The sequence below is a fragment of the Zootoca vivipara genome, chromosome 1, assembly GCF_965207765.1.
Source record: "Zootoca vivipara chromosome 1, rZooViv2.hap1.1, whole genome shotgun sequence".
Taxonomy (NCBI): Eukaryota; Metazoa; Chordata; class Lepidosauria; order Squamata; family Lacertidae; genus Zootoca; species Zootoca vivipara.
Genome location: NC_142582.1, coordinates 20,515,396 through 20,539,805, shown reverse-complemented (window position 1 = coordinate 20,539,805; position 24,410 = coordinate 20,515,396). Strand labels below are relative to the sequence as shown.

Here is a 24,410-nt window from a genome sequence, read left to right as displayed (position 1 = left end):
TTATTTACAGACATATACAAAATTTAAGGCAGAGAAGAAACTTTCATGGCACTTCAAGCCATGGAGGAGAGGAGATGAGGCTAGGTCAAGGCATCCCCAAACTGCGGCCCTCCATATGTTTTTGCCTACAACTGCCATGATCCCTAGCTAACAGGACCAGTGGTTGCGGAAGAAGGGAATTGTAGCCCAAAACATCTGGACGGCCAAAGTTTGGAATGCCTGGGCTAGGGTGTTTATTAAATCTGGCCTGTAAGGAATTTCTTCTTAATCCTTCTTAATGATGACTTGTTAGATATATTTTATTCTGGGTGAGTTTGAATCATGTATTCAACTTTTAACTCTACAGAATAAAATGAAAATTGCTGTAAGAATCTGGAGACCCCAAGAGAATGCAAAAGGAAAGATTGCAGAAAGGTTTTTGCAGAGTTGTCATAAATTTTATTGTTGTTGAATTCTGGTACAATGTTGTTTTTCAAGGACACTTTAGAGTTACGTTAAAACAGCATGCAGGCTAATATTACAACAAAGCCCTCTCTAATCATTTCATCATAATATGTGTTTGTAGAATTAGTCACAAGGACATTCTCTTGGGCTACAACAGTTTTGGCAGTTTTCAAACAGAAAGTGTGCAGTTCATCCAATTTTCCAAAGTCGTTACTAGTCTCTCTTAAACAATGCAAAAACCAAAGATCCATTTGCCAAATTTTTGCCACCAAAAATCATTCAGGTCATCAATGACCGCCTCAACGTCGGAGATGGAACAGTTGCCAAGCTGTCTTTGTTGTGCCCCTCAAAGTAGTGCTGCTCTATTCTTCTGCAAAATGCAATGAGGTTGCTGTAGCCTTTCACTTTCTCCGATAGTTCGTCACTGATCAGCTGGGTAGTAAGGATTGTAAACAGGTGCCCAAACACCAAAGCATCTAATTCAGTTGGCCTAGGAGTAAAGGGGAAACAATATTCTGAAAAGAGACAAATAAACCATTGCATTTCATACTAAGCATCAGTAGAAGCTCCACATATAGACCACAGAGTGTGCTGAACTGTCATTTTAAAGGACAAAATTCTACCAGACACCACTGGGGAGGGGATCCATAAGAACAGCAATAACCCTCAGGGAAGGATCATTGTTCAGTGTATATACTTTGCTTTCAAAGATCCCCATTTCAGCTCTTGGTGTCTCAAAGTAAGGGTGGGAATTTCCCCAAATCCTGGAGAACCGCTAGCAATCAGTGCCATCAGTCCTGAGCTCTATGGACCAGTGATCTGACTTGGTAGAAGACATCTTCCGATGTTGTCTACTACTATCCTGTTCCTCTGCCACTGGGGCAGGCAGGGAACAAGACTTGCATGGCCGTTTTGTGCTCCTTTGTAAGGGTTGGAGAGGTAGTAGATTAGAGGCAGACTAGACGAGGCTGGCACACTGGGTGGCTGGTTATTAGGCAGTCACTGCCAGTTTTAAAAAATTGCACCTTTTTGCTTTCTGCATCCCACCCCTATACTCTAGAGCAGTGTTTCCCAAATGTGGGTATCTAGATGTTTCAGACTACAACTCCCATCATCCCTGACCACTGGTCCTGTTAGCTAAGGATGATGGGAGTTGTAGTCCAAAAGCAGCTGGAGGCCCAAGTTTGGGAAACATTGAAAAGGAAGAGAGCTGGCTTACATTAAAGGGGATTCTCTGTTGTTGTTGTTTTGCACTATAAGAATGACATTTAGGGGCTAAATGAACTGGAGGAGAATTAGTGTTTGGAGCTCAAAAGAGTAAAGGCATCCACAAAATAAAAACATGAACCCATTTCTACTCTTTGCTTCGGATTTGGTTGTCAAGGCAATTCCGCAGCATAGGGAATAATGGAAGCAGTGGCGATAGCACTTCCACTCCAGGAATACTCTACACACGTCACATTTTATCATCAATGTATCTTGGGCTTCCTAGTACTGGAATCATTTTTGCATACCGGTATTCATATGCGGTTGTGCCATTCTCGAAAGCAGTATTTGAACTTCGAACCTACCAATGTATAGTCAGAGCAATCCTAAACCCAGCCAGGGAGTAGCAGAGCTCAAATTAAACTATCCGTACATACCGCAGGGCTATACCGCAGAGCTTCCTTTTGTGGCTCCCAGGGGCTATCTGCAGTAAACACTGCCAGTGTTTGGTTGATAAACTATGGCACCCTTTAGATCAGGCTTCCTCGACCTCAGCCCTCCAGATGTTTTTGGCCTACAACTCCCATGATCCCTAGCGAGCGGGACCAGTGGTCAGGGATGATGGGAACTGTAGTCTCAAAACATCTGGAGGGCCGAGTTTGAGGAAGCCTGCTTTAGATGTTGCTGGACTACCAGCTCCCCTCAGTCCCAGTCAGAAGAGCAAACAGAGATGATGAGAGCTGTACACCTGAAGGGTCACCACATTGGCTGCCCCCGAGCTATAGGGTGAGAAAGTCTTTTCCCCAGCCTAGGCCCAGTCCTAGTTCCAGCAGTGCAAACAACGCCTGGCTTGCCCTTGGATATGGCTCAGATAAAAGAGGGTGAGGTGGGGGGAAAGATGGGAAGGACGTGGCAGAACAGACTCCCCACACCCATTCATTTGGGAAAGGAGGTGCAGTGAATGAATGAATGAATGAATTTATTAGTACGGTCACAGACCAGCATCAACACGCACAATATCACAGATCATAAAACATAACAAAAATGCAAAGGGCAGTGAAGGAGGTGCAGTTTTTTGGTGGGGAGAGGTATTGCCTTCCTAGGCTCAATAAGCACCCCACAACCACCAATGGCTAAAAACTCCTTAATATAAACATGAAAGCAACTTACTTCTTATTGAAGAAATACTGCTGTGTTCCAAGCCTTTGAGAAAGGGCTTGGCAACACTGATCTACGTCTTCTAGCACCTAAAAAAGGCAAACAGAAAGCAGAATGCAATTTTATTTATTTTTTGGCCAGGTTGGACCACAAAAAACTAGCTGCGTCTTTAGAACAGAATGTAGATACCAGAGTAATTTGCACTTCAAATAGAAAAGCCTTGCAGGTGGAAGCTGAAGTGAGACGCAAAACAGCTTCAGGTATGCAGAGATTCATTTTTGTGCCCAATGTGGTTCGGGGAGGGGGATTGCTCTTTATTCTGGTACAAACACTGTGTGTGCAACATGAAGCAGCTCTTGGGGATTTCTCAGCATACAGGAACGACCAATACAATTGGCACGTTTCTATAGCTGTAGCTAGTCTTTAGCCAAGATACGTAGAGTCACATATGCTATTCTCTATGCAAACCTCTTCAGTCCAAAGGGGAGAAGACCCTCCGGAGAAGCAGTTGATCAACTTCTGGCACCAGAAAGAAAAGATCCCAGTTGCACACACTAAAGAACTTCACGAGCAGGTCTCTCTCTCCAACCACATTTTTAATACTAGCTCTTTAGGCAGCTTTTAATTATTAAAATAGGGGAAACGGGTAAAATTCCTAATTCAGCTGAAACATGCCATGAGGAGCATACTGAGGACATCACCATGGGAATCCCCATGGACAATGCCATTTCCTTTGCAGGATTCTTTGGGAGAAGCCATGCGCTTCCAATGTGCTTTCAACATACGGTGTGGATGGGACCTCTATTTCCAGTGAGGGGCCTTTCTTTTCTTTTTTCTTTTTGCTAGCACAGAAGAAGCTTCCTTCTTGAGAATAATGAGGACGGATCTGGAAGAGGAAGCTCCTCTGGATTCAACCCAACCATTTCATTTACATGCAGATTTAAATCAGCTGACTAAGCAGCACAATCCTACACATGCTTAATAAATTTTATTTATTATTTATTTATTTATTTATACTCCGTCTATCTGGCTGGGTTTCCGCAGCCATTTCTTGCAGAGAAATAAATGTGATGGGTTTCACTTACAAACAGGGGTGTCAACGAATAAATATTTGGGGTGCAGATAAGCCTGCATAATCTATCATATGACACAGTACACACACACCATTTGAATGGCAATGCCTATCAACTTTTGGGGGGGGGCTCAAATATTTTATGGGTTGGGTCAAAGACCCCTCATTCCCTAAGAATTGGCAATTATTATTATTATTTATTTCTTTATTTATTTATACCCCACCCATCTGGCTGGGTTTCCGCAGCCACTCTGGGCAGCTTCCAACAGAATATTAAAAACACGAAAAAGCACCAGTCATTAAAAACTTCCCTAAACAGGGCTGCCTTCAGATGTCTTCTAAAAGTCAGATAGTTGTTTATTTCCTTGGCATCTGGTGGGAGGGCGTTCCACAGGGCAGGCACCACTACCAAGAAGGCCCTGTGCCTGGTTCCCTGCAACCTCACTTCTCGCAGTGAGTGAACCGCCAGAAGGCCCTTGGAGCTGGACCTCAGCAGAACAATGGGGGTGGAGACGCTCCTTCGGGTATACTGGGCCAAGGCCGTTGAGGGCTTTAAAGGTCAGCACCAACACTTTGAATTGTGCTCGGAAACGTACTGGGAGCCAATGCAGGTCTCTCAGAGGTTAAGACCCACTGTGCTCAAATTAGCCTTATTTCGCAAGAGTTCTGTTTAGGGTTGCAGCCTGAAACTCATACGATTTATTGACAAAATTTCTTTAATCACGTGGCAACTGCTCTAAGATTATGTGTATGTGTGCACATGTGTGCACATGCACTAAGAAACCAACACATCCTTGTGGCCTTGTTTTTTTGATATTTCATTACTATATGAACCATTCAGGTTTGGCGCATGACCGACTGACCTGATCAAACGACTTGCTGCCCCAGCCAATAGCTTTCATTTTACGTCGGACCTCCCATTGTTTCTGATAGGCCAGAATACGATTCAGGGGCCAAGGATAAGGAGATCCGTATCTTGGATGGGTAATCTTTAAAGTGGGAAAAAATGTCACTTTTACAACAACAACAACAACAACAACAACAACAACAACAAAAGATGCTGTGGCTTTTATTGCCAAGGCACTGTTTTCGTAAACCATTTTATGCAATTATTTATAACTTGCAGCTAAAAAAAAAGCTTTTAAAATCATATTAAAAACCTTTTTCACTTTGAAACCATGGTATCCAGTAATGGCATAGAGCTCCCCCAAAATGTGTGTGCAAGCAAAATTAAAGTGAAAAAAATATGGTATCATTAGTGGTATAAATCTCTATGTTTCATTTATGAGTAGGGACTTGCAATTGTGAGCAAAAGTGTTTTCTCATTAAAATTTAATTAAGATAAATGTTGCAGAATCACTCACCTCCTGGACTGTAGCATCATCACACCACTGAAGATACAGCTAGGAAACCAAGGAATACTAAAATTTCATAACATGTGAGGTTACACAGACAGCTTATTCCTCGCAGCTTTGTCTTCCCTCCCTACCAAGCAAGCCATTAATAATCATATTTAGAACACAGAAAGGTGGTTGCCAGTTCTGTCATGGAGCAGCCACAAAATCCCATTTGACAGAGAAAACGGAATTGAGATTGCAATATGTAAATTAGCGGCGTGCTGCTTTTTGAACCTAGCTGGAACCGTAAGCCCACCCTTGTGTTTTATTAAAAAATAAAGTAGTTAGGAACTCGATTGCAGCATCACAAAGAAAACAGCATTCTGTTTCCCCCCACCCCACCCTCCACTCCCCAATATCATTCATTTCACAAGACTGACAAATTACTAGTGTTTTGCCATACCTCTGCTGTCAAAAGCATATTATTGACTAATTCCATGTAGGCTTTCATCTCAGCTTTTTGGACTTCATCCAACCCATCACTAAGTGAATGGCCCTTAGGCAAGGAGAGAGAGAGAAAGGGGGGGGTGAGAAAAGGAAGGGCAGGGAAAACGATCCGTTTGGGTCCTTTCCAAAGCCCACTCAAGTCCAGGGCTCTGGCTCACTCCAAAAGCTCCCCACATTGCAACATTACACGTTAAAATGCTGTAGATGCTTTATAAAGGCAACTGAAGTTTCACAGAGAAAAATGAAACAAATACTGCAATGTTCCTATTACAGTGGTACCCCGGAAGTGGAACGGAATCCGTCCCGGAAGTCCGTTCGGCTTCCAAAACGTTCAGAAACAAAGGCGCAGCTTCTGATTGGCTGCAGGAAGCTCCTGCAGCCAATCAGAAGCTGCATCGCACGTTCAGGTTCCAAAGAACGTTTGCAAACCGGAACACTCACTTCCGGGTTTGTGGCATTCGGGAGCCAAAACGTTAGACTTGCAAGGCGTTCGGGATCCAAGGTACGACTATGTATATATAGCTCTATAATAAATCTTATATATTTACAAAAAGTACTGGGCAATACCCAATTATTGTGTCCTGCTTGCACAATTGACTTCTGCTTGCTTAAAGGGGACTTCCCACCTCTCTCCACCCACCTCTCTCAACCCATGCACCCCAAAAATCTCGTCCAGGGAGTTGGGGAACCCTCCAGAACAAGTGTGGAGGTTGAAGACAAGAGGGAAGCGAAATGAAATCCTGTCACATCTGCTAGTGCAATGTTGGATCCTATACAGTAGTTTGAAATGCAATATTTTACAGTCATACCTCGGTTTACGACCACCACGGTTTGCGACCAATCGGTTTGCGACCGCTGCAGACCCGGAAGTGTTTACATCCGGGTTCCGCAGTGCGCGAATGCGCAGAAGCGATCTGCGCAGCGCATGCATGCGCAGAAGCGCCGCTCCATTTACGACGTACTCGGGGAGCGACCGGCTCCCCGGAACAAATTGCGGCCGTAAACCGAGGTATGACTGTAAAGCTGAAAAGTGCAAGGTACACCAGTATGCAGGATTCCCAACTATCCGCCTGTTTTGCTTCTGCTTTAAAGCCAAGTAGCCTTTCTAAATACCACAGCCTCCTTGTAAATAAACCTAAGTAAATTATGATGATGCAGATGCCTTATAAAAATGCACCGGCATTGATCCACAGGGCTAAAGAAAGCAGGAACGTGAACATTGATTATGTGGAATTTTAAAATTCAAACAAAGTGAATCTCTGTTCCGTAACAACTAGTGTGTGGAAGCCAAGGAGTAAGTGCAACTTCCAGGCCTGCCAAAATGGCAGGAACCAACATGCAGCAATCTTCTAGAGAGTGCAGGATCAGAAGGGCTACTGTCTTCAAATAACTTTTCCCATTCAGACAACATTCTAACACATTCCTTTGATAAAAGCAGCAGCGTTCAAGTTTATATATATATATAGAATTGTCAACCTATAGTATCTCAACTAAAAAGACTGACCAGAATAACTGACTGGAATAAACCATGATGAAATTTGGCCACAGGGACAGAATTAGAAAAAGGACAGGAGAAATCGAAGACATATGCTCGTCTACTAGATGCTTAAATGACTGTGTGATTAGTTGAAATAAAAGCACACCTTGGAGCACTTCAAAGTAACAGGAAGGAAATGAAACCATTTGTTTTATTTTATTGTTTCTTGCATCTGGCTCACAGACCCCTGATGCCCATCCATGGACGATCTAGGGATCAATGGACCATAGGTAAGAAACCAGGATACAGATGTTAAATAGCATTCGGGACAAGGTGGAACTCTGTAGGACACCACAGGACAACTCCCGTGGTGCCGAACAGGAGCCCCACCCCCCTAATTACTTTCCGGAAATGGAAGTAGAAGAAGAGTCACTGAAACACAGTACCCCCAACCCCTTCTCCCTCTCTCTACAGTACCGACAGGCTCCAAGAGCTCAAGGAGAACGAACAGGGTGACACTCCCTGCATACCTGTCCTAACTAATGTTATTAACCAGGGTTTCAATGCCATGACCAGGTCTGGAGAAAGACTGGGATGAATCCAAGTGATCAACTTCCTCTAAGATTGCCTGAAGCTGTACTACCTGTGGGCGCCTCTTTCTGAGAAGGAAGCCCTCAGAAAAATACAGGTGCACAAGCGAATGATATATCCATGCCCCTCTGGTCCATAAAAAGGACAAAAACAAAAGCATTTCATGTTACCTATTCTGCATTCATTCACACACACATACAATCTCTCCCTGTCTCTGTCTCTCTCGCACAGGCAATATTTCACACCAAGAAAAGATTCTGCCCTGGATTTTTAAGGGCACCAGATTTACTCATCTGACGAGAAAGGAATAAGGGACATGACAGGGTAGTAAAACCTTTCCCTCAAGAGTTAAAAAGTTTAAATGAACAGCTGCAAAAATATCCTTCTGCAGATGTGAGCCTGGAAAGCTCTCCCCCCCCCCCCGCTAAACTGGAACCTTTCCTAAAGCTTATTAATAAATTATTTTCGTTCTGAGCCATTAGAAGAAGCCTTACTATGCAAAATAAATGATGCTATCTTGTCTTCCAGAGCTCTGGTTCTACTTTATTAAGTCACCAGAATAATTTTATCAACACAAACTTAATTAGCACAACTGCTAAAACAAGAATTTGCTGAGGAAAAATAGGTTTTGTATATGCACCTTACCTTGGCTTTTACAAACTGGACAATGGGGCCAAGTTCAGAAACAACTTGATTTCCTACGTGAATAAAGGGCACTTTCCCTGCGAGTGAAAGAAGGAAAAACAGCACACTTTAAACTCATTGATCTAATTAATTTGAGAGGTTGCTAGATGAAATCAGCAAGAGTTCAACAAATGCCATGTTAGGGGAGGGGGGATGTGCCAAAGCTTCTGCCTTTATAGCTAGTATGAAAAATATACTTTTGGCTTTTGTTCCAGGCACTGATGGTATATCCCATCCTAAATATAAAGCCCCGTGAAACGCAAACGCTTGGAAGCAATTAAAACATGTGGATCAGTGTTGGATACCTGAATTCCTTTGTGTCCTTTTGCAACGAGATGCTCTCCATCGCACTCATTCTGTGATCTGCACAGCCCACCCTGACCCTCTGCATACCCGACAAGCAGACTCAGGGAACTCTGGACTGAACACCCTCAGCCACATACACAAGAAGTAGATGGGCATCTCCCTGCAAAAGCTTCCCATGCTTACCAAAATCCCATGTTTACCAAAAGTCCCAAAATCACAGCAGAGAAATTGGGGGGGGGGGTTTGCTACAGTGCACCTTAAAAGAGTCTTCAGATATAGCACACCACTGAACCCGAGAGCTGCCCATCTTCCAATACATCTGCCTCCTTTTTGTGCTGTAAGCCTGCAGTGACAACTGACTGCCACCCTTCGACTACGTCAACTAGTTGTCAGTGTATTCCAGGCATCCCCAAACTTCGGCCCTCCAGATGTTTTGGACTACAATTCCCATCATCCCTGACCACTGGTCCTGTTAGCTGGGGATCATGGGAGTTGTAGGCCAAAACATCTGGAGGGCCGCAGTTTGGGGATGCCTGGTGTATTCTTCTAGGCATTAAATAATCCAATTAGACTCAGTAGCGTAACAATTGATCAAAGACTGCTAGGACACCTACGTGATATCTGCTGCAAGCGTGGAAGTGAAACGTCCACTTTTATACATACTTCATACATTGTCCATCACTTTACTCTGTCCTTAAGACGTCCAAATCCATCTCTCCATGGCATTCAATGCCAACCTTGATCTGCTGCATATCCTGATATTCCACACATTTTTGTCTCTAATCTTTCTTTCTTTATAATATTATCTGCTGCTCATATGTTAACTCCTACTTGCAGGTTAACTGAATATTGTAGCCTTGAATATTGTTGTGTGTCAGTTTTGTGGGGGTATCACCACTTAAATCAGGCAAACTACACCCATTAGGTGTGTGTATTATATACTTTTTAATTTTATTTATTGCATTTTTAGGCCACCTTTATCTTCCAAGGACCTCAAGGTGGTGTACATGGTTCTCCTCCTCCACATTTCAGCCTCACAACAACCCTGAGAGTTAGGCTGGCAAAGAGATGGTGACTGGCCCAAGGTCACCCACTGAGCTTCATGGCTGAGGGAAGATTCAAACCCTGGTCTGACCGTGAGAGCTGTAAAACAGAAATGGCCCTCCAAGGGCTTGGTTTTAGTTTCATGTACAACCTTTGGTGCTGCTCAGCTGGAGAAAACTGAGCACAGAAAGGAACTTCATAGATATCTGAGGTTGAGATAGTATGTAATCCTGACCCTCCTTGAGTAATCAGTCTATTTGGTGAAGGACTTCGTTCCTTGTTCTAGTTTTTTATTGCTGCCAAGAAAGAAGATTTACAGTGGTACCTCAGGTTACAAACGCTTCAGGTTACAAACTCCGCTAAACCAAACATAGTATCTCAGGTTAAGAACTTTGCTTCAGGATGAGAACATAAATTGTGCTCCAGCGGCCCGGCGGCAGCAGGAGGCCCCATTAGCTAAAGTGGTGCTTCAGGTTAAGAACAGTTTCAGGTTAAGAATGGACCTCCGGAACGAATCAAGTTCTTAACCAGAGGTACCACTATAATGTTTTAAAGGCACAATTGTCACATTTGCACATCATACTAAACCAAGGGTAGTCAATGTGGTGCACTGCAAACAATGCTAGACCACAACTCCCATCATCCCTAACCATTAGCCTTGCTGGCTGGGGCTCATGGGAATTGGAGTCCAGTGCTATTCATGTTCCCCACTCCTCGTTTGGTGCAACATGAATGAACCTAGGCAACTCTTGGACTTGTCTGCTCCCCCTGCTTCTCCCAGGCAGAGGAGTTAGTAAGCTTTTGGTTTCTGGTTTTGCTTAACCACAGTTTGTCTTTCAGTCCCAGCAGAAACACTGTGGCTAACATTAAACTATGGCTTGTTTGAAACAAACCAACTTGAAAATATGGCTTTGCATGACATGCAAACACAGCCCCTGAATAGTTAATGCTGTCTAGCTGTCTATAGAGCTTTACTCAGGTTCAAAGTAGCAGTCACAAGAATCGATGCATCTGCACTATGGCATGCATTGCAAAAAGAATGCAGGGTCTTTTTGAGCTTACAGACCTCTCAATGGTTTTATCGATCCAGACTTTACTTCCACAAAGCTACTATATAAAGAATGATCTTTTGGTGTTTCTGCGGCAGGAGTCAGCATTTCAGTGCTCTCAGAAGGCTCTTAACAGATGGACAGAATGAAAGCAGAGCCAAGCATGAAACCCTCAGCAACAGAATCCCATAAAAGGGAAGGGGCTTTCACAGCCAAAAGGTGATAATTCAAGTAATTTTTACTCAGTGCAGACCCACGGAAATGAATGAACATTACTGAGTTAACTCTGTTAAGCAACAGAGACTCCCCTCTTGGTTTCACGTCCTAAGGAAAAGAAACACCCAGGAGATAAATTTAAGGGACTGGGCACACTGTTTCATCTGTTTCACGCTGTAATAAAACTCCAGCAATATGGGAAACTCCTCACTGATAATAAACAATATCACTCATGGGTCCTCCCTCTATAAATTAATTTTTATCATTATATCGTCCTCTACAAAAGATTAAGTCTGCATCAGGAAACAGGGTCAATTTCCAATCAGTCGTCAAAGCCCCAGTTGTCTATGGAGGATGAAGCAAACGATATTCAGAAAAGTCAGAAAAGCTGGTAGGAAGAGTGAAGTCCTTTGCGGTAATTTGGAGCTGTGAATGTAATAAAACTGCACCAAACCACCACAAAAAAGGGTCCATGCACATCAATTCTCAAGCCAGCCTCAGAGGCTGGCCTGTTTTTCATCAAATTCTAGCTGCCATAACTTATTGTCCCTTTTTGTTAGAGAGGCCCCTTCTAAGTTTTTCCAATATCTAGCTCTCCATGGGCTCCTTTTGAAGTTAAAAATCAGACTCTCGCAACCCCATTCACTATGATTTGAATCATTCAGTACTTAAACACACGGAACTGTCTGCCCTGGCTCTAAGCCTACTGTTATAATGGAAGCTCTTCGGGGTCACGAAGAGTCGGACACGACTAAACGACTAAACAACAACAATAATGCAAGCAAATAAAAAGGTAGAAACACATTATTTTCATTCCTTTCTAGCAAAACAAGATGCAAGCTCACATGCATTCATGGTCTGCATGATGAGATACTGTTGCCATAGTTTCCAACCACAGGTGTAATGTAAATGAGTGTTGCACTTACCAGATGGGGACATATATTCAGCATTTGCCCTACAAACCACCTGGACTGGCAGGTTGCACATTTGCAAAAAGGCCTGAAAATAAAGCAGAGCAAATGAAAAGATTGCACTGGTTATCTGAAGGCAAAATTTTTAAAAATTAAAATTGTCAGGAGTTTCAACCTACAATATAGGTTTTTCGAAAAGCTGGTTGCCAAAGCAGGTAAATATCGGACTTGTCAGTATAAGGTTCCAACATTTTGCACACCAAAATTCCCATTTTTACTACTCTAGTTGCTGTTACAGCAAATACATTAGTACCAAAGATGGTCTGTATTCTTTATTCAATTATTTTTGCATAACCAAGACAGCCTGCTGTTTTAATGGCCTTTGAGTAAGTTTAACTGGTTTAAATTGTAACGCTTCAACATTAATGCATTTTTTATTGCCGATATCTTAGTGATTTGGATTAATTTGTGAATAAATTTGTTAGCTAAATGCAGATATCGGCGACTGTTCTCATTTTCGACACGAGTACTTTTCATATGTTTAGGAAATTTTGTAATTATTACGCTTCTGCTAGCTCGCAAGTCAGGATTTCGATATAATGAAATATATTTCACACACTTAAGATTGTTTTTAACATTTGTATATACTGTTTTGGTCATCTGCTTTGAGCATAACCTAGAGAAGCAGCATGCAAATAAATTGTTGGCGACAATTATATTCCCTTTCTCTATACCATACTGAAAATGAGAAACATTTTACATGAAGTGTGTTTTTGCTTACTTTCTTTCACTTATTGTTTCATACTTTGTTTGTTATATTTCCTGGTTTGGAAGTAATGATTCCTGCAACTTTAAAATGAATGAATGAGAACACAACCAGTGCAAACATTGCTGCTTTTAGCTATCCTTCCAGGCTTAAATCTATTTGCAAACAATGGTGTGTGTGTTTTTTTCATCCAACTCTACCCACAAACTAAATGACAGCCCACTTTGCATTTAAACTTATGAAGCACAGAGAAATGTGCTCTTTCCCCAACACCAGTTGTCAAGCATGAAGAGTGCTCAGCCTATAGAACAGGAAGGTGACATGCACCTGTGTCCCCTAACATTAGTCAGCTGAGCTGCCTAAAGGCTAAATCCTGGCTCCACAAATGGATTAGAACGGGCATCCCCAAACTTTGGCCCTCCAGATGTTTTGGACTACAATTCCCATCTTCCCCAACCACTGGTCCTGTTAGCTAGGGATCATGGGAGTTGTAGGCCAAAACATCTGGAGGGCCGCAGTTTGGGGATGCCTGGATTAGAATCATTAAGATCTGAAACTGTGGATTGGAGGACCCTGGACTGTGAGACATCTATTTGGCCTCTTCTAGCCAACCAGAAAGGTGTTCTTTGTCTCTCCTGAAGCCCCTGGACAGAAGCTCCACATCTGAAGCAAAGTCCTGTCTAGGTTGCACCGTGTGGATCAAATCCCAGAGAGGGCTCTTTTGCCACAATAGAAAATTAGGGAGACACGAATGAAGAGAAAGGTGACAGTGAAGCACTTTGGCCAACACACCCTTTGTGCCCTGGTCCACAAATTCATGCACAGTAGCAAAGCATAAGGATCTCACAAACATTCAGACATGGGTTCGGCAATCGGAGATAGGAGAGAATGTGCCCCTACAGCAGTGATGGCCAAACTTGGCCCTCCAGCTGTTTTGGGACTACAACTCCCATCATCCCTAGCTAACAGGACCAGTGGTCAGGGATGATGGGAATTGTAGTCCCAAAACAGCTGGAGGGCCGAGTTTGGACATCACTGCCCTAAAGGAACAAGAGTACATGGGACGCCCATGTACCAAGCTGCTTTTTGTTTTTTTAAGCTGCACACTATTGATCTTACAAATATATTGAAACAGATTCAAGTTAAATCACAATGAGTAATATTTTAAACGCAGCTCCAGAAAATGCCAGCGTGACAGGGGAGAAAAAAGGGGGCGTTTGCTTTTTCCTCTTGTTCTCCTCCATGAAAAGCACAACAAAGGGGAAGCTGGGTAATGACACTTGAGGGATTATTCTCCCATTTATCTGGGGTGGAAAAGCGTGTCTGAATTTTTTTTTAAAAAAAAAAACAAACCCTGGACAAATGTACGAAATATTCCAGCTTTCCTATCAAGCAGTAGCAGACCCTGTAAAGTGAAAAGTCTGTCTGCAATTATAAATGAAAACTGTTCAGTATCGTACTTGGAGTGACAGATTATATTCCTAATCCAGTTATGGTAATAGCCACATTTGTAGTTTAACATAAATTAAGAGTTTAATTGTATTTGTGACTACTTTAAACAAAGTAACAAATTCCTTTGTACCTGTAAATGTAATTTATTGCAAAGCCAGGTTCATTTTCCAAAACAATCTATTTTACACTGCACTGGAATGCTGCTATAATGGTATAATGTAATTCCTGCTGCAGAATGTGAGAAGGGTAGACTCACTGGTAACACAGAGGAGGTTTTGAAGATAAATGAAGATGCTATTCATTCAGGGGTAATTTCATCTTAGAACCATATGAAAGATGTTTCGCTCAGACACAGTGGATGCCTGGCTAGGGATTTCAGTCTATTTTCAGCTACAATGTAATGTTGTTAAATCGATTATGTTGATACTGTATTTCTAATCATGAAGAATTCCAGCTATTATTCTGGTTAAAGAATAGATTGTCAGGCTTTCATTATACTGTTCAGACTCTCTCTCTCTCTCTCTCTCTCTCTTCCTCTCTCTCTCTCTCCTCTCTCTCTCGTGAAGAGCAACAAGCACAGTTTTAGGTCACAAAGTTGAATTTATAAATTCACATTACAAGTCACAAATCAGTAAAATTAAGACCAGGTTGCCTGCAGAGTTGTCTTTTTTTTCCTACATAGCAATACACAAAACAGTCTTCTTTTTCATTCTTAACAAAAAAGCAAGCTGCTGACCTTCAAATGCGTCCTGAGAGTTCCTCTTACACAGCAACATTTTCCTCCATCGTGTTTCTGTTTCAGGGGAACAGAGAGATCCATTCCTACTGCCTCAACTCTGGGAAATAATGCAGTTTGGAGCACTGCGTGGAATACGGTTGTGCTAACATCATGGTCTCCAATTGGCTAGTGCCCATGCCATCCTGTTGCAATGACTAAGTAATGTTATGGCCCGCATTTGAGAGGACTGGGTTGGCAGGCGACATATACAGCTGGTTAGAAGGGCCTCTCAGCTCGCTAGTGGCAGGGTGACATACAGTGGAACCTCATGTTATGTACCGTCCTCCTTGCAAACGCTGTGGGTTATGAGCTCCGCTAACCTGGAAGTAGATAGCCCTTGTTGCGAACTTTGTCCGGGGATGCGAGCGGAAGTCGCGTGCCGGCAGCACAGCAGCAGCGGGAGGCGCCATTAGCAAAAGCGCACCTCATGTTACAAGCGGTTTCAGCTTAAGAACAGACCTCCTGAACGAATTAAGTTCGTAACCGGAGGTACCACTGTACTCTGAAACATCTCAATTTGCTGCACTGCCAGTTGCAAATTATTTCAGGTAGAAAGGGCTACAAGGGACTTCTGTCCAGGCCTGTGGGATGTGACTCTCTGTGCTATGCGAGACTCACTATAAGGAAGCCCCTTACAAAAGATGGCTCCCTTCAAATCCATACACACTTGCACCCCAGGGAAGTCACTTCAGTGCTGCTAACACATCAGTTTGACTTCACCCCCAGAGGCACACTCCATTGTCCCTCAAGTCAGATAGATGCCAACAATGTTATTACAGAGTGTTCCTGGTTCATGGTGCAAAAAAAGACAAAAGGTTGTATCCAATTAAATTCTACTCAGAAAGAGGTCCAATAATTTTAATTGTGTAAAATTAGTCATGTCCATTAATTTCAGTGCTTCTACTCTGAGTAAGACTAACACTGGCTACAACCCTCAGAAAGCTAAGTGACAAGAGCCTGACTTCTCCAGTGTTTAAAAACCCCTGCACTTTGGCAAGAAAAAGAGAGGCTGGGAATTATTTTTCAAGATGCTCTGGTACCCTTGATTTCAAGCAGGAAGAACATATGGAAAAAGAACAGCTGAAACAATACTAATAGTGCAATGTCTACTCAGAAGCCAGCCCCACTGATTAGGATTGCAGCCTAAATCTTTCACACTATCAAGCATATCCCATTTTTTAAACAGCAAGAAATCAGACTGAGAAAAAAAACACCTAAGTAGACTCATGCAGCCTTCCTTAACTGTTAGCTATTCGCACAGTAAGGTAGAAGTGGATCATATTGAACTGGTACTAAATATATTTGCCCTCACATGCAAAGAAATAGCTTCTAAATGGAAGCTATTCAAAATTCAACCCATTTAATTGGTGTACCTCCCCCTTTTTTCAATTTCTCATATTCAATAGTGATAAAACTGAACTTCGCTAGTAAATGAATGGTATCTGGGACAGATCGTGAAGCTGAGGCTCCAATACTTTGGCCACCTCATGAGAAGAGAAGACTCCCTGGAGAAGACCCTGATGTTGGGAAAGATGGAGGGCACTAGGAGAAGGGGTTGACAGAGGACGAGATGGTTGGACAGTGTTCTCGAAGCTACCAACATGAGTCTGACCAAACTGTGGGAGGCAGTGGAAGACAGGAGTGCCTGCCATGCTCTGATCCATGGGGTCACGAAGAGTCGGACACGACTAAACAACTAAACAACAATCTGGGGCCTATATCAAACCACTATTGTGAATTCTAATGAAGCTAGCTTTCAACTTAAATCTTCTGGGGGTAGGAATAAAAAAACAGAACGGAATGGTTAAATTTGGGTAACTCTGGACTCAGTATGAAATGGCTGTGGCTTTTGCTATTGAGCTACCTCAAAGTTTGTACCACAAGGACTAATATGCCTGCAATGGAGTTACGGGTAGAGTATAAGCTTTTGCAATCCTGGATCATTTAAACTCCAGTATTTGGATGTAAGGCAAAGGACCCCTGGATGGTTAAGTCCAGTCAAAGGTGACTATGGAGTTATGGTGCTCATCTTGCTTTCAGGCCAAGGAAGCTGGTGTTTGTCCACAGACAGCTTTCCGGGTCATGTGGCAGAACTTATTTACCTTCATAGTGAAACTCACAAATTAACAAGAGACACACACACTGAGAGAAAGAGAGAAGGGTTGAAACACCACAGATTAATCAACGTCCCGAGTCCCTTTCAGATGCTCAGGAGTGCCTTGCAGGTGTATGACAGAACGTGTCCAGGGGTGGGGAGACAAAGCTTGCCACTCTCTTCTTAAATACTTTCAGAAACTCCCTCCTTCCAAATGTCTGAAAGGGGCTCTTGTTGTAAATTATGACCTTCCCAACCACCTGCCTCCAGATGTTATTGGACTGCAGCTCCCAGAATCCCTGACAGCTGACCCTCCTAGCTGGGGATCCAAGGATACCCTGGAGACATCAGGAGCCATTCTGGTGCCCAAGCATCTTAACTTGGTCACAAGTGGCTGATAGCCAGGTGCAAAATGCACCTGGCACCTGGCAAATTTTGTATGGCCTGGCCATATATCAAGCAGCTCCACAAGAAACACATTCCACATTATGGGTGGTATGCAACTAAGCTTCACATCAATCTAACCAAGATGTAAGCAGAGAATGGATTGTTTTGTTCTGTGAACCTGCCCTGAGACCTCCGGGTATAGGGTGGTATATAAATTCAGTAAATAATAATTACCATTGTCTCCACCACAACATGCAAGTCTGAACATCAGAAAGAGATAACCAGACTGATATTTTCATTAGTCATTGCTTAAAAATAGCTAGTAAACTAACCTTAACAGATTGGGGCAATATTATTATTCAGAAAAATAAGTATGTTTTTTTTAAAAGGAATCAGTAGTGTATTCTTAATAAAGATTCTTAAAACAGATACCATCCCCTTACATCAAAGAAAATTGTTCCATAAAGTTTAAAATCAGATATCTGTTGAAATCATATTTATAGTCATGGCTACTATCACTTGTCAGACCAAAGAATATTGAAGATAAAGAAGTTCTTTTGATATATTATGGTTAATTTATCATCTAAGTGACATGTGTAGAACAACAGAATTGAAATAATCAAACAATATACTCCTTTGGGGGGGACCTTGTTTTAAAAAGATTATTATGCTGATGAACGTAATTATTAACACTTGCTCTATATACACATGTGTATTCCGAAAACTATAATATAGGGTTTAAAACTTTTAACGGTGTAATCTACTTCTTTATCCAAGGATTAGTTAAAATGATTATATATTACACTAATATTTGCTAATCAAAATAACAGCGCTTTCCACACTAGTGGAAATCAATATTATTAACTACAATTGCACCCCATAATTGTGGGTGCTTGTGATCAGTGTCACCCATCAAAATTAGTATTATATATGTGCTTTATTCACTTCCCCCATCTAACACCCCTTTTTGAATTAAAAGTTGAAAAACCCTTTTTTTAAAGATTGCAGCATAGTTGTACTACCATGTAAATTTCTGGCTTTTTTCAAACATTTCTCTGAATGCGACTTTTTATATTTTGGGCTTTATTATTATGTTTTACTTTTAATAAACCTTTACATCTTTGTATGCCTTCTGATAAGCACAATCCTGTACATGTTTACTCAGAAGAAACTCCCCTTTAGACACAGTAGGTCTTATTCCCAAATACATCTGCGTAGGATTCCTGCCTCTGTGGGACTTACTTCTGAGTAGTCATGTATAGGATTGTGCAGTAAATTTCACTAAGTTCTTATATATTTACTTGTCCTAGATCAACGTCCAACGAGTGGACCTATTAAAATCAATAGACTTTCAAGTCCATTGAATTCATGAAGTCTACTCTTGAGTACTGTATGACTAAGGCTGGCTATCACCCTCGGTTTTTGGTCTTTTTTACATTTCACATAGTTTGCTTACATTTTAGAGTGTCATTTTAACACAGAACATGGAAACATTTCAAAACGATTATGAACTTTGTTTTTTCAACACTGCCAACAGTTACATCGCTGTTCCCTCCCCGCTTCCTATTTATAAATGAGAAAAGAGAAAACAAAACACATTTTTAACAGCGCTGTTCAGCTCTGAAGACATTACTATTATTATTCATTGAATTTATATACCACCCTATACACAAGAGGTCTCAGGGTAGTTCACATCTGTTTGTTTCAAATTCCAAGTACAGTGGTACCTCGGAAGTCAAATGAAATCCGTTTCGGAAGTCCGTTCAACTTCCAAAATGTTCGGAAACCAAGGCGCAGCTTCCGATTGGCTGCAGCCATTTGATTGAAGCTCCTGCAGCCAATCGGAAGCCATGGAAGCCGCAAGAGCCGCATTGGACGTTCGGGTTCCAAAGAACGTTCACAAACCAGAACACTCACTTCCGCGTTTGCGGCATTCGGGAGCCAAAACGTTCAAGTCGCAAGGCGTTCATCAAGCATGGTACGACTGTAGTACAATTCCAAGTACCGGTAGTATTAAGTTTGTATCTGCCCTCTATGGTACATAAATTATCCTTTTTCACTTCGACTTGGGCTCCGTTTGCATGTAATGGTAATCCAAACCACTTCTTCAGCAAATGCTTATGGAAAAACTGGGCATTCTACCCAATTTTAATTGTGAATAAGGCACCAGAGACTGCTAGTTCTTGCATATAAACTTTTACAGAGTATAAAGGTTTAATTTTGTATACAAATACTCCTCTGACTGCAAAAGCATGAACTTGCCGGGGGGGGGGGGGGTCCAGCTATAAAATATAGCAGAGGATAAATATCCAAATGACACCAGTGGGAAGCCTACAGATATGGAAGCCTGTGTGTGTATATGGGTATATTATTGTCTGTTTATTTATCTCCTTGCACACACATCCCAAGGCAATGGACAGAGGGCAATAAAAACAGCTAAAAAATAGTTTTAAAATACACACAAAATAGCAGCAGATAAAAAAAAACACCAATACTAAACAGGCACTCAAGGCAGAGACCTGTTCATCCAGCTAAGATTCCGGCATTGCAGGCGGTTGGACTAGATGATCCTTGGGGTCCCTTCCAACTCTACAATTCTATCGAGTCTATGAGGGGCAGCTACACTTAAGGCCCTGCTTTGAGCCAGTGCAGATTGCAAGACATCTAATGCTGTGCTCGTAGGGTTCTGGATAAAACACATGAGCTCATCCTGTGTTAGGGACAATATTGCCGCTTGCTACCTTGTGTCCTGCTGCTCCTCTCTCAAAAAGTACGTCTTGTCGTGGATGACTGGCCCAAATGTCACTGACAATAACTAAGGTGGGGGGACAGCGGTCCCGTTTGGATGCCGTGGCGAGCCATAAACCATGGCTTGCCATGACAGAATGGCATCTGAGTTCATGCTACCCAATCATCCATCAGTGCGTTGCTGCCCTAATGCAAGAGGAAGCAGCAAACCATGAGCCAGGACTTAATGTGATGCACAGCGACTGTGACGTTTCTTTTCAAAGAAACCGCAATCTGAATCCAAGGTTTGTTCTTGGCTTCCGGGTCATAGCACGCTTGGAGAGAAACAAGCCACAAGGGCTGGTTTGGACCTCACGGAACGCCAAGGCTTGTAGTTTGTTATTCCTACTCATGCTACACAATAAGCACGGTGGGAACAATTCGGAAGCAAACATTGGCATACTACCCTTTCACGGTAAGCCATGGTTTGTGGCTTACCACGTTGTCTAGACGCAGCTGAAGCGTGATAAAATATTTTGCTTCGCATTTTTGCTATGCCTCCAGAGAGAAAAGGGCATTGCCAGTGTACATCCAACGGGAACACAATACAACACAACGGTGCAAAAAGTCTTTTTCATTTCAGTAGGGCATGCATTAATGAAATGTTCAGTGGATGGGGCCAGTTATTCTCGGATACATTAACATCTGCCAAGTAGGAAAGTAGAACGATGCTTTTACCTGAACAGCAAGGCAGGCAGCATTATCAGAAAGCAAAACTTGTTCGTCTGTAAAATAAATAAATAAAGTGCAGGACAATTATTGGAAATAATGGCTCCTTCCCCAATGGATAATTGCAGTTCATTTGGGGGTGCAAAAATAAATGGTGTACAAACATAAGGAGACAAACTGATTTAACACGAATCACATGCCCCATTACATTAATGTAGCTTTAGGAAGCCTGTGGTCTCAGAAATATTTCCTTTAGCTCTGCCCTGCAATTTATCGTATGGTCCCAACAGTTAAAATCCCTAACCGATATGCGTGTGTGTGTGTGTGTGTGTGTGTGTGTGTGTGTGTGTGTGTTCTCGTGCATGTGCATGCCTTGGGCTTTTTCTTTTTTTAAAAATAAATAAAATGGCAATTATTCATTTCCTAATAGAAATAAAAACAAACAACTTCATAATTCCTCTTGCTAAAAAGTAAAAGCATACAGAAATCTATATATATATATATTAAAAAACCCAGCTTGCAGTTAATATTGCGCACTGTGTCTAGGTCTGTCACACAAAAGAAAGATGACAAGTACACAGCAATAAAAATCCCATGCTTAGAAGACTAGGGCTGCTACCTATTAGTCTTCATTACTTTGCAGTCTTCTGACAACTGTAGCAGGCTGCTGAGCCCCAAATGGGGGCCATAATGTGATCTGATGATATATGAAGAGCTGCTAAAGGGAGCCTGAACCATCCTAGCCTATACATTTTAACAGTTCCTTTTTACCGGGAGCCCACTTTACCACAAGACTTCAAAAATCTGCTGCCTCAGCTATTGGCGCAGTAAATCTGCCAACTGGGCCTGCAAACCACATCATTTTACACTGCCTACAGCAGCCAATATAATGAGTCAATAATAAACCAAGGACCTTATAAGGCCATGAATAAGCCGGCTTATATTGGCAGATACAAGTTTAGCAAAACCTATGGCCGGACAACCACCACAAAGGATGCTCATTTTAACAAGGTTCTCCCACCCCCCCACTTACCCACCCAGCCCTTCGCACCCGCCAGGCTCCAGTTAATTACATCGCTGCATATTTAATGAAGGCCCCCCGTTAAGTGCAAAAAATAAAGTACTCACCTTTCAGCGGCTGATACAATGCTGCGTTCTGAGGCCAAGGTTCTGCAGCTGCAGAAGGAGAAAGAAAACAAATGGATTCATTCAGAATTTAAAGAAGCCAAAATGAGCATTAGTCATTAGGGGTTTTATTATTATTAAAAACAGAAAAACAAAAAACACCAGAACTCTCTCTGTTTAGATCAGGCTTCCTCAACCTCAGCCCTCGGGATGTTTTGAGACTACAATTCCCATCATCCCTGACCACTGGTCCTGGTAGCTAGGGATCATGGGAGTGGTAGGCCAAAAACATCTGGAGGGCCAAGGTTGAGGAAGCTTGGTTTAGATCTATAAAGTGTTCCCTGCCACCCTTTACTTTATAAATTGCTACACAAATCAACCTCATACCACAAATGCCTCTTAGACCAGTGTTTCCCAAACTTGGGCCTCCAGCTGTTTTTGGACTGCAATTCCCATCATCCCTGACCACTGGTCCTGCTAGCTAGGGATGATGGGAGTTGTAGTCCAAAAACAGCTGGAGAGCCAAGTCTGGGAAACCCTGTCCTAGACAGGATGAGAAGTCAAGATCTACATCTTAACAAACATTTTCCAATGTACCGTAACCACCGTAGCATGTCTATTACTGTAAACAACACACATCAAATCGCACATCTGCCAAACCATTAGAGCATGTTACTGTTATAATATATTTTATATACCACTTTGGGGCCCAAAGACCCCAAAGCAGTGAACAGAGGAAGAAAGATACAATGGGTGGTGGTATCCAGCTAAATAGATCTGTTAGTACAAGGGTTTCCAGTTGCACCACAGAACTTCTCCTCCCTATCCTCAACCTCTTTTGGGGATTCCCCCAATCATCCAGAGCAGATTTGGAAAGGTGTGGGGCAGGGAAGAGGAGAGGGAAAGCTGCATTTCGCAAGCAGAAATCCTTGCACTAGTAGTGGATCTGTTTAGTTGGATACTGACTATTACAAGTATGTTAACCACAATAAATAAATCAAAACAATATAAAATAGCAAACCCACAAAATACCTACCAATCACGACAACATGTGGCCATGAGCTGCTCTACCTTCCCACTACTAGAGGTAAGCCCATCTACATCCAATTGCCCTAAACCATTTATTCTCCTTTCTGCAAACAGCTTCAGAAGAGGGAATGACGTCTAACATGCCAGCAGGACAAAACGGTTAAGATTCCACCCTTCTCTGACCCTGTCAGTTACCAGTTCCCCACCCAGCTGATGCCATTTGCATTTAAAAACAACAACAACAACAACAACCCTGCAAAAGTTAGGTGCATTTAAGCCAAATTCAGTTTCAACCTCAATGAAGTGGAAAAGGCCTGGCAAACTAGCACTGCAAAATTAAAGCCCAGATAATATAAAGATGAAGCCTAGATAAAATAGCAAACAAGTTACTGCCGAAGATGACATGCTTTAGAAGAGTTAATCAAATTGATATTTACATGGTTGAGAAAAGGATGAAGGGGCGGAAGGAAGCATCAAAATACACACTTAATTTTTGAATGAAATACCCTCAAGTGTTAAAGAGACTGAAGAAAAGGCTGAAGGACGGTGCATTCATGCGCAAGGGAGTACACCTTCTGAAGAAAGTGCTAAAATATTCTTAACAGGCTCTCCCTCCAAAACCTTTCAAGTGAAGCACAACACTTTGCTTTGGCTTTGGCTTTTGGCGTTTGGCTTTTGGCTTTGGGGGTTTGGGGGTTTGGGGTTTGACTTTTGGGGTTTGGGGTTTGGGTTGGGTCGGGTCGGGTCGGTTTGGTTTGGTTTTAAACCAGCTTTACTTTTAAACAGTTGTCCGGAAAGCTAAACACATATGGAGCCATTCATAAAAATAAGATTCACATTAAATATATGTGGGAGGAACATTATGGGAGGTGTGTTTACAGGACCAAACTAAGACTGTCAAGCTCCCTTGTTATTTCTGCTGTTGCCGGGATGTGTACTGTGTATACTATTGATATAGTTGCTATTAAGCTGCTGTCTCATTCTTCCTGTTATGATGAAATTGCTCCTCCGATTGTTGATTTTGAGATGTGTTGCTGTTCTCTTTCTGGTAAGCCACTTTTAGCACATGTGTGTGTGTGTGTGTGTGTGTGTGTGTGTGTGTGTGTGTGTGTGTGCAGAAAGGCGACTTACAGATAAAATGATGATGAAATGACTTAACCAATGAAAACTGTGGGAGCAGGGAAAGATGCCTTTTTAGAACCCACCGTGAAAAGCAGTTACGGACAACATTTCTTCGCTATGCTATATTAAAAGGGGGAACAAGGGAGTATAAATTTTCTTTACTCTTGAGAATTTGCATCTCACCAATTCATCATGCAC

General features: G+C 42.2%; 1 protein-coding gene across 2 annotated transcripts in view; it reads right to left on the bottom strand.

Annotated features, from left to right (window-relative positions):
- Window positions 1-415: 415 nt before the first annotated feature.
- Window positions 416-24,410, bottom strand: part of MTX2 (metaxin 2) — a 37,770-nt gene continuing 13,775 nt past the window's right edge. The window contains exons 2-10 of one of the 2 annotated variants that reach the window (XM_035134711.3): window positions 22,065-22,112; window positions 20,946-20,992; window positions 12,018-12,090; window positions 8,438-8,514; window positions 5,681-5,773; window positions 5,245-5,283; window positions 4,744-4,869; window positions 2,821-2,897; window positions 416-934 (exon numbers count right to left, since the gene is read on the bottom strand). In XM_035134711.3, coding sequence (XP_034990602.3) covers window positions 724-934; window positions 2,821-2,897; window positions 4,744-4,869; window positions 5,245-5,283; window positions 5,681-5,773; window positions 8,438-8,514; window positions 12,018-12,090; window positions 20,946-20,992; window positions 22,065-22,112 — 791 coding nt within the window. In that variant the 3' untranslated portion in view covers window positions 416-723. The remainder of the gene's footprint in view (window positions 935-2,820; window positions 2,898-4,743; window positions 4,870-5,244; window positions 5,284-5,680; window positions 5,774-8,437; window positions 8,515-12,017; window positions 12,091-20,945; window positions 20,993-22,064; window positions 22,113-24,410) is intronic. The other variant, XM_088660347.1, reaches the window with a different exon arrangement.